The sequence below is a fragment of the Hippocampus bargibanti genome, linkage group LG02, assembly GCF_051943395.1.
Source record: "Hippocampus bargibanti isolate YZ-2025 linkage group LG02, ASM5194339v1, whole genome shotgun sequence".
Lineage (NCBI taxonomy): Eukaryota > Metazoa > Chordata > Actinopteri > Syngnathiformes > Syngnathidae > Hippocampus > Hippocampus bargibanti.
The window spans coordinates 25,328,337-25,345,505 of record NC_142735.1 but is presented as its reverse complement, the minus strand read 5'-3'; the positions used below and the strand labels follow the sequence as shown (position 1 = coordinate 25,345,505).

The 17,169-nt window shown below is 47.5% G+C and overlaps 2 protein-coding genes across 2 annotated transcripts in view; one reads left to right on the top strand and one right to left on the bottom strand.

The window, feature by feature from the left end:
* Nucleotides 1–44: 44 nt before the first annotated feature.
* LOC148902151 (insulin receptor substrate 2-B-like) lies at nucleotides 45–10,495 on the top strand. Its single transcript, XM_088990476.1, has 2 exons — nucleotides 45–4,080; nucleotides 7,935–10,495. Exons 1-2 carry the CDS (start codon nucleotides 381–383, stop codon nucleotides 7,937–7,939), a joined length of 3,705 nt encoding a protein of 1,234 aa, XP_088846602.1. The 5' UTR covers nucleotides 45–380; the 3' UTR covers nucleotides 7,940–10,495.
* Nucleotides 10,496–10,739: 244 nt separating this feature from the next.
* col4a5 (collagen type IV alpha 5 chain) overlaps nucleotides 10,740–17,169 on the bottom strand; it is a 34,290-nt gene continuing 27,860 nt past the window's right edge. The window contains exons 40-49 of the mRNA XM_088990474.1: nucleotides 15,531–15,664; nucleotides 15,388–15,460; nucleotides 15,228–15,299; nucleotides 15,003–15,131; nucleotides 14,827–14,925; nucleotides 14,470–14,682; nucleotides 14,219–14,396; nucleotides 14,022–14,136; nucleotides 13,447–13,619; nucleotides 10,740–12,206 (exon numbers count right to left, since the gene is read on the bottom strand). Of these exons, the coding sequence (XP_088846600.1) occupies nucleotides 12,125–12,206; nucleotides 13,447–13,619; nucleotides 14,022–14,136; nucleotides 14,219–14,396; nucleotides 14,470–14,682; nucleotides 14,827–14,925; nucleotides 15,003–15,131; nucleotides 15,228–15,299; nucleotides 15,388–15,460; nucleotides 15,531–15,664 (1,268 nt within the window). The 3' untranslated portion in view covers nucleotides 10,740–12,124. The remainder of the gene's footprint in view (nucleotides 12,207–13,446; nucleotides 13,620–14,021; nucleotides 14,137–14,218; nucleotides 14,397–14,469; nucleotides 14,683–14,826; nucleotides 14,926–15,002; nucleotides 15,132–15,227; nucleotides 15,300–15,387; nucleotides 15,461–15,530; nucleotides 15,665–17,169) is intronic.

The window sequence follows — 17,169 nt, the reverse complement described above, 5'->3', positions numbered from 1 at the left end:
AGCATATTTCTCCTGACGTATGTGATCACGTGTTGTTTGTGCTGTGGCTCCTCGGTTTGTGTACTGGCGGAGAAGGGAGCGAGTTGCTACAAACTAGCCGGAGGAACGCGATTGAACGTGTCCATGCTGCACACGGTAGGCTTCATCGCTTAAAACAAGGCCGAGTGCAATACATGTTTTGCTGGCACAAGGGCAAAGGGGCACTTTCAAACGGAACAAATAGACATTTAAAAAACACCGCTGCTCGGCGATTTGTGCAAATCTGAGCCGTGCATTAGCTGGCCTAGCCGGACTCGGGCACTCGTCTCCCTACACAAGAATGGGTTCGTGGTCCACTTGGATTAGTTTACAAGTAAAGTGACCTTTGAATGCGTTGACGGATGGCAAATTTCACGAATTCCCCGGAAGGCAAGTCAACGGAGTTAATGCTGCAGACGCAGCAAAGAAGCGCAGGGTCCAAATCTGCCGACGCCAAGGTAGACGGCTCGGTCAGGGAACCCCCTTCCCCGATAATTAACATCAGCTGCGGCGGAGGAGGAGGAGGCGACGGCGGCTTTGGTTCCCATCAATTGCCGCCCTCTTACCAGCACCACCTTGAGTCATATCACTACGAGCTGGCGTCGCATCATCATCTTCACCATCTCTCCGCGGATGTCGCCGAGTCCCCGGTGGAACACGGCAGCAGTGGCAGCGGCGGCCCTGCGTACGAGACTGGCGGCGTGTCAAACCCACCAGATCCATTGGACGACATTCGAAAACGTGGCTACCTGCGCAAGCAAAAGCATGGGCATAAACGCTTCTTTGTGCTGCGCGCTTCCAGCCACCTGGGCCCCAGTCGCCTTGAGTACTATGACAATGAGAAGAAATTCCGTAGCACCTTGCGCGGAGGTGCCGGGCCGGTGGGCCCTTCCTCCCCAAAAAGGGTGATTTACCTCTACCAATGCTTCACTGTCAACAAGAGAGCAGACTCCAAAAACAAGCACCTCATTGCCCTTTACACGAAAGATGAGTACTTTGCTATTGTGGCGGAGAATGAGCAGGACCAGGAGGACTGGTATGTGGCTATCAGTGAGTTGATGAACGAGGGTAGAAAGGGGCATTTAATTACTGACGACTTGGACGACGGATATGGCACGGTCACCCCCGGCACTGTTTTCAAGGAGGTGTGGCACGTCAACGTCAAACCCAAAGGACTCGGTCAAACGAAAAACCTCACCGGCTTGTATCGCCTCTGCCTGTCATCCAAAACCCTTCACCTGATCAAGTTGAACTCTGAGACCCCCTGCGTCAACCAACACCTGATGAACATCCGCCGCTGCGGAAACTCTGACAGCTTCTTTTTCATCGAGGTGGGTCGTTTCTCGTCCATCGGGCCGGGGGAGATCTGGATGCAGGTGGATGACTCGGTGGTGGCGCAGAAAATGCACGAGACCCTCCTCAATACCATGAAGGCTCTCAAGGCGTACGTGGAGATCAGGCCCCGGAGTAAAAGCCAGTCGTCGGGTTCCAACCCCATGCCGTTTGTCACCACGCACCGCCACCTGAGCAACCTCCCGCCGAGCCAGACCGGCCTGCAGCGGCGATCCAGACTGGAGTCGGTGGTGGGAACGCCGCCGTCCAGTAAGAGCTCGGGGGCCAGCGGTTACCGCTTCCGCACGTCGAGCGAGGGGGAGGGAACTATGAACCGGCTGTTTCGTTCAAACACGGGAAGCCTGGTTCACCTTCAGTCTGGGCGTCATCACCTTGGCCGCGCCGAGGGGGAACACGGCGGCGGCGCTGCAACAGGAAGTGCCAGCGGACGGTACTTGAGGGCTGTCCCGGGGTTGACCTACCACGCCCGCTCTGCCTCCCTCCCGGTCACCCACCCGTTCACCGCAAGCCCCGTGAGCGTGTCCTCCAGCAGCGGCCATGGTTCCGTCTCCGACACGCTCACCCGCCCATCCAGCGCTTCAATCTGCGGCTCCCCGTCCGACGGCGGCTTCAACTCCTCCGACGAGTACGGATCCAGTCCCGGCGACTTCCGGTACTTTAGGGTGCGTAGCGACACCCCTGATTCCCTGGGCAACACGCCGCCCATCAGAGAGGAGAACTGCCTGAGTGACTACTTGGCCGTGGGCTGGAACAGGGCCTACGCAGGCGCCGGGAACAACAGCGGCGCCAACACGCCGCGAGATGAGAGCACGTCAACGACCGAGGATGAGCGTTTATCTTTGCACAGGAGGAGGAGAAGCGCCGGACCCGCCGGCGTCGCCGTTTGTCAAAAAACGACTCAAACCAATTTTTCATCGGAAGAAGGAGGCGACATGGTCGGCGGCTCCTGTTCCTCCACGTCGCAACCGCCGCGCTCCTCCACCAAGGACGATGGAGGCTACGTGCCCATGTTGTACGGCGTGGCCCCGTCGCCGAAGGAAAGGCCCCCCGACTACATGCCCATGCACCCCAGCGCTCATCCACGTTCCCACCCCCATCAATTTCAGAGCCCAACTTTGGGTCCACGTTTGGCCAAGCCGCAGTCGCAATCCTCCATCGACGCTCACGGCTACATGATGATGCTGCCGGGTGGCCGCGGCAACTCTCCCTCCCCGGTGCAGGCCTCCCTCAGCCCCCCTGCAGAGAGAGCAGCCAATGCAGGCTACATGGACGTATCGTCGGGAAGCGGCGGCGCGCCCTCTGGCGCTGACGCCTGGAGGTCCTTCAGTCCTTATTTTTCCCTCCCCCGCTCCTACAAGGCCCCCACCAGAGAGAGCGACGACAAGGAGTGCGATGACTATGTTCCAATGGCTCCTCTTGGTAAGGCGGCACACTCGTCAGTTCCCATGGCTTCCCAATCCACACCTGAGAAGGGGGGTGGCAGGGGGAGCTGCGGTTGCACTAGCACGCCCTCCCACCCGCCCCCGCCTTACGGAGCTCACCACACCACAGCCGCCATGGCCGACGGGCCCGTTGCGAGACCCAACCGCCTTCCTTTGGGCAGGCGAAGTTTCCACGGTGTGCCTCGAGTCAGCGACCCCACCACCTCATCTGCACTGACCTCCACCTCGGCCCCTGCGGCCGCGACCTCAACCGGTCGGCCCCCGAGTCCCGGAGAGTACATAAACATTGACTTTGGTAACCGTTACCCCCGCCAACAGCAGCCTCCTGCCTACATTCTTTCCACCAATGCTGAAGCCCCCACCTCTGGAGACCCCAGCCGGACCCCGCTCTTGCCCCAAACGGTTCAGGACTACATGAGCATGGAGGTGGGTCGTGACCATCAAGACAGCGACAGGTGTGAGCAAGTTAAAAGCAAGTCACCTCGACCCAGCCTGGTAGCCCCCTGGAACCCCCCCAGCTATATCCGACCCATGGCGAGCAATCCCGCTGCCCCCGGGGTCCCTGCTGGAGGTCACTGGAGGTCAGCGGGCGACGACTATACGAATATGATCTTCAGCAGGAAGAGCGAAAAGACCCCAGCGAGCCCCACGGACATGCTGCAGCATCTCTGCCTGATGGAGGGATGCTTTGGCCACGCCTCCCCCATGCCCCCCGCGTTGCCCCCAAGGAGCCCAGCGAGGACCCCAACGAGGACGTCGCCGCAACCCCAGGAGCCCAAGGTCGTCCGAGCCGACCCTCAAGGCAGGAGGAGACATGGCTCGGAAACTTTCTCCTCCTCCAGTTCGACGCCTTCCGGCAGTCTGTCTTCCGCCACCCACTCGACGCCGGCGGACCCCCCGACCTCAAGCGGTTCACACGCACCCGAAGTCCAGACGTCCGGATGCGCCGACTCGGGATCCTTCCACAGCGTGTGGATGTCTGTGGAAAGCCGCGTCGACCTGCCAGTCGACGAACAAGCTCAGTTTGGCTCATCGGACCCCTGCGGGGCAACCGACCCCCCGGTGTCCCCCCCGGCAGCCCCCCCGACCCCGACCAGCGGAATGTACGATAGCGACACGTCTGTGGGATACCAAAATGGCCTCAACTACATCGCCTTGGAGGTGAGGGATGGTGAGAGTTGCGCGGACGATACCGTGCCGACGGCTGCCACCGAGAGCTCCGCGACGGCGGAGAACGAGCCCTACGCCAGTCTCGACAAATCGGAGGGTGAGTACATGCGTGCGCCTTTGATGGGTTTTCAAATGGAAATGTTCATGTTTGTGTGCACAAGCAAGAGAGTTTGAGGAAATTTGGGGGAATAGAAGCGTGTTTTGAGACCACATGGTCATTTTAATAATAATAATAAATTTGAAGCGCCTTTCAAAGTGTCACGGTTTGCAAAGTGGTGATGGCGGGTGTGGATCCCAAAAAGCAGGCAGGAGGGAGCATGTTTGACAAATTGTATTAAAATAAAGTCAGCAGGAACAAAATCTAAAACATCAAAATCATCTGAACGGAAAGAATACAAAGTATCAAAAGAAAACCAAGATTAAAAGTCTGCCAAGGTTAAACAAACACATGCACCGCATACAATGTGTTCAACATCATACAATTACCCGACACTGAATGGTTGTGCCGGGGGTCCTTTTGAGTGTCACTGATTGGAAACGACCCGCACCTGTGCAGGCGGGGCCGACAGCGCCCCCCCGTTGGTCGCCAACCAGATCATGACACAAAGCTCTCAAGAACACTTTACAATCACAGACAAGCATAGATACTATAATAAATAAAATACAATTATAAATAAAAATGCAATTATAAATAGGAGCAACGTCACCCAAAACAGGTGGGCGAGCGTGTCAAACTTGGTTTTGCTGCAGCCCACATTGTAGTTACGGTTGGTTGGAGAATATTTCATCCCCTCATATATTACATATAGTGCGCACCATAAACTAGCTCATTGCCTGCCAGACGATGTGCAAAAATGTGTCCACTCCAGTGCCAGGGTTTTTGTCATTTTCACTGAAATTGCAGGACCCACACAACATTGAGTTTTGGGACTACATAAACATTGAATGCATTGTAAGAAACCTCAGACTCTATTGTTTCATTAGAAAAAGAGTTAATTCCTAAGTTATATGGGTCTGGAGTTATTTGAGCTTGAAATGGGGGCAACTGTACAAAGGCAAATGCTGCCACCTCGTGGAAAGGAAAACTCCTTGCCATAGGTCTGACCAGTACTTTATCAGCACCCTCTGCAAGAAAAACCAAAACTCGAACAAATTGGGGAATCGTGTACCATGTCATGCTTTTCAATTTCCGAATAAATTTGGGAATGGCAGTAAATGAGTTAACAGATAACTAGTTTTCAAATTAGAAGTCGTGAATAATGACGGTTATTGTGGTTTATGTGGAACAATTTGAAATTTTGGTTCAGACAAGCATCATGGAATTTCACAAGTTTGATTTACTTTCGCATTAAATGATGTGGCGGCCCATGTTTGGCCCCCGGGCCTTTAGTTTGACACATGTCATATATGGCATCAGCACCGTATTTTCCACACTAAGGCGCACCTAAAAGCCTTTTTTTTTTTTTCAAAAGCTAACCACGTTCCTGATAATTCGGTGTGCCTTATAGATGGAAGAGGTTTTAAAATAACAAATTCATTGATGGTGGCCCTTACAATCTGTAAAGTCCGATAATTCAAAGTGTGGCCAAAACTTAAACTTCTTTTAAATAAATGATCAGTTGACTCAGCGCAACTCTTGCAATATATATTATAGTGTGCATAGTAAAACAGTCAAAGATCAGGACGTAAATGTAACATAGATATAAATTACTTGCTAGCTCCGGTTTTACTACCTTGACTTTAAAGGGCAACCAACGTCACTTTTTTGTTTTTTAACTGACATCAGAAAAACGTTTTGTAGCATCTAAAATACCCAAAACACGCAGTATGATATTTTTTTATTCAAATGCAAAACACCAATAAAAATGCCTTAAAGTGTCCAAAATCTGCAAAAAATTGAGCTGCGAATTGGGCATTTTCAGAAAGTCCCGCCCCTAGTTCGTGACGTCACGCCAAGACGTCTTGGATTGCTTGAGAATAAAAACAATGGCTTCAGATTCGGATATGCTTTCTTGTTACACATCCAGTTATGAATATGATTCAAATTGGGAGTGGTTGGTACTTCCTTTGTTGGCAATTGTGCTATGCGGGCATGAGATTGTTTGAGCACTGGCGGACACGTGAGAGTCAGTTGATGTCGTCAGCGTAGCAAGGCAACGTAGCGCCGGCCGGGAGGAACGGCATCATCTCTCAGAAATGCGCTTTTGCTCTCAGCTGCAGCATGGATGTGATGGCAGCACACCCGGTTCGTTTTTTTTCGTGCGGTGAGGGAGAGCCGTTGGGGGGGGGGGGGGGTGTGGTTATGAGCTTTTGCATCCGGCGTGCCAAGGCAGGAGTGGCAAGATGCCCTTTTCTTTGGGAAGTGGATATGGGGCAATAAAGGGTTAGCGGGCGCGGGGTGTCGCCGAGATGTCAGGTAAAGGTGTGTGTGTGTGTGTGTGTGTGTGTGTGATCATTTTGCTCTCGTGTTACCACCTATGCGGTCCGCGGCCGTCTATATTTACATGTCTATTTCCAGGCTGATGTGAATTTATGGGCGTGCTTGTAACAAGACCTCCATTTCCACTCTGAGTGCCCCCAAGAGGCTCACAGACGTCGGAATTAATCCTTCACATAATATACAGTGTCTGTGTATATTATATACACATACATACATACATACAGTCCTTTTATAATTTGTAGTTATATTTAGAATAGGAATTATTTCAAGATGGGAAAGGTAATAATGGAATATGGGCTGCTACTCACAGCTCAAGTTTCCCTGAACGCAACATACTCAAAGCTGCTCTGCCATTGGCTATTACCTGTCATCTCATTGGCTGAGAGGCACTTCTCCCAGATTGTACCTGAATCAGATGTGTTGATAAATAGATGTGTCGATGCGGCGCCCTCATCGTTCGCCTCTCCGGCCATCAGGTGCTCTGATAGTTTGTCAATATGAATCATCCTGGGGAAAAAGTGTTCCCCAGTCACAACGATCGCTCACTATGCTAATGTTCACCTTGGACGCATTCGAGGATTGATAAAAGCAGACAAATAATGATTTCTTGACAAAATGCCAGGCAAACAAACTTTTGAGAGAAACTAAATGGGGGGAAAAAATTGGGGATGCAGTTAATAAGTTAAATGACCACCATTTTGATTGTTTACTCTTATTATTTTTTCATGATGCACAACTCCCATTTATTGCGCAATAATCTTATGTGTTCCTTATTTTGCTGCATTTTTATGCTTTTTAAAATATGTATGTCTCAATTTTGGGGCGCTTGGAACAGATTAGGACATTTACATGGAAAACGCGCCTCGACATAATTTTTCCCATTGAGCTAATTCTTCCAGAGTATCAGACGTAGGGGTTCCACTGCATATATATATATATATATATATATATATATATATATATATATATATATATATATATATATATATATATATATATATATATATATATATATATATATATATATATATATATATATATATATCTTTGCTATCGGAGGCCGGACTCGCCAGCATTCCAGCCGTGCTGCCTGCTAAAGCGTCCGTATTGTGGCGCCCCGCTGGCATTGTTATCGGACAAAAGCCTTGCTTTTGGTGGAATAACCCAGCTGCACGCTCGCCATCGCCAGGGGTCACACGAACCAACAGCCTCGTTTACCAAAGAACGACTCTTTGAGTGCAACGAAAATATTTTCTCCTCCTTTCAACTTTCGAGTGCTCATTTCCAACTGTTAAATGTTTGAGGCCGACTTACTATTGTTCCCCCGGGGCTAATAAAAAAAGAAGTCACAGGCAGACAAGTGCATGCACTTAAATAAAATAAAAGTGAATTTCGCTTTTCAATGTATTTTTAGGTGCATTTGCATCTTGATAAATGGAACATAACCGGCTAAAAATGGAATGAGCATCTTCATAAAGTCCCGTGGGTAACCCGCTTGTGTGTCTTCACAGAATGAGCTGCAGCGGTGACAGAAAGCGACCTCCCCACCCCCAAAAAATGGACTATTCTGCACGCAGAAGACAACAACAGAGACGACAGAGAAAGGCTTGCATTTTTTTTTCATTCGTACAAGCTATCTCACGGTTAATTTTCCTTGTTTTATATGCAATTTTAAAAAAAAATCTCTGGCTGCGCATCAGCGTTTTGCTGCTCTCCCCGTGTTGAACAGCCACCGGGCGACGCCACGATGTGTCATCTCGTTAGCAGGCGGTTCGATTTCCTTGTGCGGTTTTAAAAAGGGAGCCATGACGGTCATTTTTATTATTTCGTATTTTTTATTTTTTTTCCACCCATCTAACCTCACAATGGTACCTTATAGTAATTACGTGGTGGACAAAGTTGTTGTGTGACAATGTGTATATTTATATATACACATTAATCCATTTTTACGATTATGTTTTGCTCCACTTGGTACGCACTGGTTCACTTGACCTAAAATGGCTTCCTGGTCCCAAACAGGAAGTCAAAGTTCCTTTCGTACACTTGCACATATTTATGAGTTCCGGTACATTTCTTAGCACCTCGGTGAGCTCGCGCTGATCGAATGATTAAATTATTATTTTTTCACATTCTCCATTTTACCTCACACGATGCACGGTACAAGGAATGCACACGCACTAGTCACATAACCCAGGGTAGACTCCACGAAACCCACACCCCCACCCAAACATGGCCCTCGTCCTCTGCCGAACAATTGGGATCTTTCTCAGCGGTGCGTGACGCACATCCGCATGCCGCACGCTGCCGGGTGACGTCAAGAGGTTTCCAGTAACTTGAAGTGCGGCTGCAGGTGGACATAGTTGCCCTGTTATATACGCGCACATGCCAGAGCCAGATCTGGTCACCTCTCTGTTCTCACATTTTTAACGCTCGCCAACACCCCCCCTCCCCAGCTGTCCCGATAGCCGAGATGCATGCGGGGAGTCCCAAAAATCCACTTTGGAAACGTTCCGTGTACTTTTCTGTGCGATTGTAACCTGGTCCTTTTTAATACAGCAAGAGTGCTATTTTTCAATTTGTTGTTTTTTTCCCCCAGTTCACTCGCTACCGTTATTTATTTGTTATTTAAACTGTTTATCACATGACAGTATTTCAAACTGGGCCGGCTCAGATTGGATCGAACAAGCATCCACAAACACAAGTGTTCATAAATGGCAAGAAAGAATTATGTTTAATTCTGATGCCAGAGAGGATTTCATTGCATCATTCTTATGCAAAGCTTTGCGCGTCTCCATTTTCCTTGATTTGTATTTTAGCTGATGCCGGAAGAGTGTTGCTATTTTTTTAATTGTAATTTTTTCGTGGCATCCAGGCAATCCTGCGGTGCATGCCCAGTCTTTTTCTTTTGCGGCATTTTGCGGTTGTTTGTATGAAGACATTTTTGATTTTTTTAAAAATCATATTAGTTTATTTGCTGCTGTGTAGTACAGTTCAGATCGACGAGTGGACCTCTGAAGAGGCGTACCTTCTGCTACTTGTGTTCTTTTCGCAGTTGAATGCTGTTTGTTCATATTAGCCTTACAGAAAAGAGTTTAATAGCGGGAAGGTGTTTTCCCCTCCTACGAGGTAAAAAAAAAAAAAAACTTCACGCAGTCACATGGATATAAGGAGAGGTTGTGGCTTTGTTCATGTCGCTGTCCTTTTATTTTTCTTGCCCGTCTCGTGGAGGCGTTGTGGTCGGCGGTCTTTCGATAAGGCCGTTTGAGCATCATGTTTATATTGTTCAAATCTTTGCTTTCAATAGAGCTATTGCAATAAAAAAATGTTCCACGTTCCAACATTTGCCTTTTGAGTGAGTCTTTTCAACTGGCCGCTGCGGCAATCCTTGCAAAAGAGTTCCGTATGCAATCGAATCTAAAATATCTTAAACCCGAGAGGGACTCCTTCATCATCCAGCGGAATTTAACCAACTGTCACGACCTGTTTATCCAGCTCAGGTCACCTGCCCAGCTTCCCAAAGTTCAACCGGAAAAAAAAAAAAACAATCCAAAGTCCACTTTGATCATGCTCGCCACTTTTTTACCACTTTCTTTTAACCTGGACATGTTCTTCCTCATAACAAATAATCCGGTAAAAATGATTATCTCCATTGACGTTTTACTCGAGACGAAATATTCGGCTGGTAAAGTTGATGTCAACATTTTTGTCCTTATTTTTGTGACAGTCTGTTTTGCGACAGTGTGCGCTTGTTTGTGTGTTTGTACTGCCGCTATTTTTTTTAAAATTCCCAATTAAAAAAATCAGCCATGACGCTTATCTCGGAAACCCCCACTTTGACGTCACTTATCACATAGTAGCTCGCCTCAAAACCAGGTGGTGTCAATCGATCGCTTTGGCTATGTGACGGTCTGACTTTTCTTACATGACATTTTATCTCGGCCTTCGTAACGCACACCCCCCAAAAAGTGAAATAATCAAATTTATTGTCGCCAATAAATGGTAAACCGATTACCATTTTATATTTGAGTTAGTTGTAATAAAAATGTTACCTCTGGGTTGAGTGAACGCTGGTGCGTCTGGCTGCTGCTGATCACCCGCGGGGAAACTTATCCTGTTACTGTGAAGTATTCTTGAGAGTTTTGAAAGGCGCTTTTTTAATGAAATGTATTAAGGAGATACACGTATGCTGGGAAGGCTTTGCCTCGCGAGGTGTGCAACAATTCTGCCACCTGCTGGTCACAGAGTTCCTCGTCAGTAGAGTATCACTTCCGTGTTGGCGTTTCCGACTGCAAAGATCAAGTTTCAGAGGAGACAACTTTGGTCAATTGTGTTTATTTCAGTCTTTCGCTAAAACAACTTCGGAATATCATAATGGAAACATAACTGGGACTGGGGGGATTACATTTGAATGACATCCTAGTTTGACAAAAAAACGTCACAGGAAAATATTGGCTCATACAAAAAATGCACACATGAAATTGTCGAATCGAGTGTGAAATTTGAAAGGTTTTGGTGTAACTGAGCCCCATATATTTTACAGCAACACCTGGAAATGTTAAACAAAATACATGACATATTTTTATTTTATTTTTTTGTAAGAAGCCAAGATTTAATTCATATCCTGTGAAACATTTCCCAGATCATCAATCTCCAAACAAATCCCCTTTAACTCGGCTTTATTATAAATTCTACAAATTGAATACAAAAAAGGTTTAAGTGTTGTTCATATCATACACACCTGTCGCAGGGAAAATGGCTTTGACCGTGCTCAGTAGTTTGTTTTTTGGTGAAATGCATGACCTTAAAACACCCACTGCCAAGTAATGTCTTATTTGTTTTCTTTTTTCTAAAGAAATATAGATATATTTATTATATAAAATACTGTTTTCATTCATAAAAGCCTTACTTTGTACAATATCTGTTTGCGTGAGTGTAAGCGAACTAAACCTGGAACTGTGCATTACCAATTGAAGACCTAATAGGCTAATAATAAAAGGTGTTTTACACAATATACACATTTTATTACTTACAAAATAAAGAAGGCGGAGTTAGCAGGCGAGTTTGCATCAGGGTTAGTACCACCACATGTCCCGACGGACATTGAAATGAGCAGAACAGAGGAAGACGAAAAAGTGGTCAAAAAAAAAGCCAGTCGATCTCACAAAGGAAAGCTCCTAGTCAGTGCATCTCGCATCTTGGATGTCCCAAAGTCAAAGTGCCCATTTGGTTACCACGGAGAGCTTCATCCGTACCCTCCTCATCAAGAAGAAAAGAGAACAAGGAAAAAAAGCACATGTAGAAAAAGGAAAACACCTGGGTCACATTTAAAGTGACATTTCATTTGAAGGTGGGAAAAGAGGGTGAAAATGTATGTTTGCTGTCACACATTCATCATGGCACCATTTTGTATATGATTTTTTTGTTCTGCTTTTGTTTTGAGGTACTTCTGAGAAAAAAACAAAGCAAAAAAAACAGATTTACTTTGTCAGTTTCTTTTCTTAAGCTGTGTTGCACAGTAGCACCATTGTTATTACTTGAAGACAATGCACCAATGGAATTCCACCAGTTTACGCCACGCCCACCATCACCTTGAACCCCCCTGTGACCTCTTCACTCCACCCTCTGTCTTCCCGTCGTCCAATCAGCCATCTCGAATCAACCCGACCTCGGATCCGGGTGGCGCGGTGATTGCTGTGCGGCGTTACGTCCTCTTCATGCAGACCACGCAGCGGCTGACGCGTGTCCGCAGGTTGCCGGCCTTCAGCGTCTCTGACTGGGGTTTGCTGTGAGAATAGAGGTCAAGGTCAAGGTGAGTGCCGGCGTCCAGATTGAGACAAATGACCCGTTTGCATGCACTTCTGCTCAGTCCATGTGTGAAGCCTTAGAATTAACATCATTTCATGTACATATAGAAAAAAAAAAAAAAACATGATACGGAAAATATATGGACAAAAATCTCTGGTGTTACACAAAAGATGGCCGCGATATCTCGTCAAATTTCAACTGCGTTATTTATGAATATTTCGCAGCGACAAGCATAAAAAAAAAACATGAGAAGGTTTCTTCGGTCATCATCTGTACTTCTTTGAAGGTGTCGGACGTTTCGCTTCTTATCTAAGAGGCTTCGTCAGTGAACTTCAAATTTGCTGGTACAGATGACGGCTGAAGAAAACCTTCTCATCGATGGACCACTCCTGTACGACTGAGAGCTTACACAGACAACAGCGTCCAAAAAAAACTGAGCCCATACATACACATATCCCTGAATATATGTATGATCGCAAACACGCGGCTAACCGGTTAGCTTAGCAGAGATGTGTTAGCAAAGGCAGAAATAAGAACAAACTACGCTAATTGAGAACTCCAGAACACGGCGCAATGAGTTAAACTAACAAGGAAAAATACAGTGATACCTTGGCTCACGGACTTAATCGGCTCCCAGACAGAGCGTGCAAGGCGAAAAGTGTGCATCCCAAAAATCAACCTCCCATAGGAAACCACCAAAATGAGAACAATTCGTTCCCAGGTCCCCACAAAATACAATCTGCTACTTTCCAATTTTCTAAGCCTTAAACCTACACAAAATACACCTTATTCTATGTACAACAAATGTACTATGGTATTACAATTAAAGAAATAAACTGTACTATATAAACATGTATTACTCATGTATTTTGTTTTTCTACTTTCATTCCTTTCATCACTTTGCTGCTGTGAAATGTAAATTTCTCCACTGTGAGACTAATAAAGGCAAATCCAATCCAATCCAATCCAATTTCCGTTAGCCTGTATGGAGTTTTGTATTATATGTTAGCAGCAATCTAAAGTTGGGTTGAACATTTGGGTGTTTAGATTTCATCCTGTCAACTTTTCCTGAATGTGTGTCTTGGTCTTCTTTGTTTTCGAGCCCCTCTGCAGTGTTCCAAAATGCAGTCTCTCAGTTATCAGCAATTCAAGTCCAAACCATTTCAATCTTGCTTTGTGCCGTTTGTTTGGTTGGTGGTGGAAAATGTGTGCCCGTACCTGAACATCTCGCTTTCGTCTACTGTGGCCAACCAGAAACTGTAGGAGTTGCCGTAGTAGTTGCACGTCCCTCTGCCGTGGCACTCGATGAAGGGAGCGCTGCGGAACTCCTCCAGACAAGAGCCAGGGGAGGCCAGGGCCTGGCCGGAGCCTTCGGCGCCGGCGCTGGTATGCTACAAGTGAGAGGAAGTGAGAGGAAGGAAGGATGGAAGGAAAAAAATGAGTGAGGAAGGAGTGAGGAATGAAGAGAGGAAGGAAGGAATGACGGAAGAAATGTGAAGGAAGGAAGGAAGGAAGGAAGGAAGGAAGGAAGGAGAGAGGGAGGAAGGAAGAAGGGAGTAAATTAAGGAAGAAGGAGGGAAGAAATGAATGAGGGAGGTAATAAAGGAAGAAATGTAGCAGGGAGGGAGGGAAATAAGGGAGAAAAGAAAGAAGGGAAGGAACGAGGGAAGGAAGGAAAGAATGAGGGAGGGAAGGATGGAGGGACAGAGGGAGGGATTATGTTTTTGATTCAACCTGAAATTTCCACCGAAACCATCCGGAGGACCTTGATTTGTGCGCACAAGTGCCCCTACCATCATGAAGGAGTAACCGATCCAGAGAGCCTCCCAGTTGGCAGGACAGTTTGGAATCTGGATGGTTTGGCTGTGGACCGCGATCACCATGGCGGGAGCTTCGCACACCGAACATCTACATTTGACACAAACACACAAACTGAGCATCGTGTAGCCCTCAGCTCAACGGTGTCGCTTAGCTTCTGTCTGTGTGCTACCGGCTGATAAACGGCTTGATGCTCTCGCCGGTGATGGGGGCCATGGACATGGGCATGGGTTCCGGCGTGGACAGCCAGTAGGAATAGTCGTTACGGGAGGCAAAGTTGCACACGTTGTTGATGTTGCAGAACATGAAAGGCATGGTGCTGAAGCGCCGCAAGCAGCTGCCCGCCGTCCCTGGAGCGCACCGCGGGAGCCAGTGAGCGGATTCTGTGCATGTTTGAAAAGGTCTGAAGTCTGGATTCTTTACCGAGGTCTTGCCCGTGGGCCCTCTCGTTGCCTTGGACGTACAGCAAAGAGTAGCCATCGTATATGAGGTTGGTTCCGACCGGACAGAGGGGCACTTCCTGGATCTGGCTGTGTCTGGTGATGAGGAAGCCGTGGGCCGCTGAGCCTGAACCCGTAAGACCGGGTGGACCCTGCGGACCGTCTGAACCGGGAGGACCAGGATAGCCACGCTGACCTGGGATCAGATGACATGACTGGTGACTGGAAGTTTTACTCGTCGTTGAGATGTTTCCAAGTAGCTTTGATGAAACGCCCGGCGAGCTTTCCAGCTTTTTACACATTCAGCGACATTGAAGGCTCCCAGTGCTCGTCGACTCACCAGGCTGACCGGCAGGCCCGTTGTCTCCCTTCCTTCCAGGTGGGCCACTAAATCCAGGAGGACCCTCTGGACCAGGATCCCCAGAGTCACCCGGCAGACCTGGAAAGTAGAGATCAAAGATATAATTCCACTGCTTCTTTATTTAGAAGAAACCAAGTGTCATTTCCAAAACAGACCTGGGGACCCTTCACGTCCAGGGGAGCCTGGGAGTCCACCAGCACCCGGCTGGCCTAGAGGCCCGGGGGGTCCCCGCTCTCCTTTAACTACAATGGGGGGCTGAGGAAGACCAGGATCACCAGGAAGCCCTGCAACAACAAGGATGAACAGTTGAAAGGGTGTCAATCAAACCTGAATGCGGCCATCAAGTTGAGGATTTGTAAGTGACATTCAAATATAATCACCTGGTGGTCCGAAATCTCCGGGGTCACCGGGAAGGCCAGAGGCACCGGGAAGTCCTGAATCTCCTTTTGGTCCTGGGGAGTGAGGATACAAAGACTTGTTTCAGAACTGTGGGGTTTTGTTTTCGGGAGGTCACCGCTTCTTCAATGGAACAGACAGTACCGGGGAATCCGGGAACGCCAGGCAGACCGATGTCACCCTTTGCGCCGGGAGCACCAGCAGGGCCGGGCCCACCCTGGTGGAAGAGGTCCAAGATGATTATGTCGTCAAGTAGCATTGACTTATTTGATGTCTTTATATCTTACAGAGAATCCGGGAACGCCAGGGTCTCCTTTCTGTCCAGGGAAGCCTGGCTGGCCAGCAGCACCGGGAATACCTTTGTCTCCCCTAACGCCGCCACTTCCTGGGGGACCGCGAGGACCTTGTGGGCCAGGGACACCTTCATATGGAAAAGACCTGAGGTCAGATGTTGATGATACAAAGTACACTTGATATTTTACGAGGGTACAAACTGAAATAGAACTTATATCATCATTCCAAGACAGGTTCACGGTCATCTTAACCAGAATGCAAAGATGCCATAAAAACAGTACATTTGAGACATCCTTTTTCAAAGGGATTCTCCCCAAATCATTAAAATCATCTAACCTGCAGGACCTAGGCTTCCCAGAATGCCCGAGAAAAGTGGTTGAGGGTTGAAGCAAAATAAAACAAAATGACATCAAGTTTAGACAGAAAGCAAACATCACAACAGCAATACAATCAAAGTACAAGCTCAATAGCGACATAATGTTGTTTGGTTCAAGGTTTGATGGCAGCTTCCAATTTCAAAATCCAATTTCAAAATCATGCGGCCTCCTTGAGGCATAAATAGTGAAACTGCTTTTGTATTTGGTGTGACTTTTTTTAGTTTCATGCACTATCCCCCAGGTGTCAAAGTCAAATCTGGCCCGCCACAGCATTTTATTTGGCCCGCGAAAGCAAATCGAGCATATCGAGTTCCATGGTGCTTGCTCAAGTCCGAACCTAAATTTCAAATTGTCCCATGTAAACCACAATTACAGTCATTATTTTTGACTTCCAATTTGAAAACTAGTTATTTATTAATTTGTTGTGCATTATGTATGTAGTATGTGGAGGGGACAAAACATGCCCAAGGCTTCCCCAAATTCATATCAGCCTCCGAGAGGAAACCGTAACTACAATGTGGCCCATGGCAAAAATGAGTTTGACACCCTTGCACTATCTGTCGTATCATGAGTGAGTCAGGATACATTTGGGATTTGGAGGCACCGGCATACTTTCCATTTAAATGTCAATACCAAAACGATCTAACTCGTTGTATTGCATACATACAGTATTTTCCTGGTGAGTTAGTCACACTGTGATTTTTTTTTCCATGCACAAATTACAAAATACATCTCAGTTTCTTTGTGTTGTGCGCTTTGATCCGGATGACATGCTACGTGTATCTAGTTAAAAACCTCTCAAGGTGGACCTGTGCCATTTTAGCCCTCTACGAAGGGACCCAAGTTGTCTCCAAAGGTGCTTACTTGTTCAAGATGCATCACTGTTACCATCGGTGTGCGTCGAAGGTGAAAGAGGAGAGGCATTACATCACAATAACCCCCCAAAAAAATCACACTGATTCGCTAACTTCCTCTCCATTAAATCAGAGGGTGTAGTTCAAGCACAGTGACTGTGAGGAGGGACGTGCATAAAAGTCTGGACGCAGTCAATCTGACCTGTTGGACCTGTGGTGGGCGGCACCAAGCGTCAGCACGAAGCAGGGACGAGGCCGAGTCATGGGAAATGGAGGTAAAATGTCACAGCAAAAAAAGAAAACACAGTCGACCCCCAAACAAAAGTAGCTTTCGAGCTCCGCTCGGATCAATTCACAGAAAACATTCCTGGTCACCCGCGGACGACATCCATGCACTGTTT

Excerpts from the sequence above, each read along its gene's own strand:
- LOC148902151 (XM_088990476.1), top strand. The coding sequence starts at position 381 with ATGGCAAATTTCACGAATTCCCCGGAAGGCAAGTCAACGGAGTTAATG.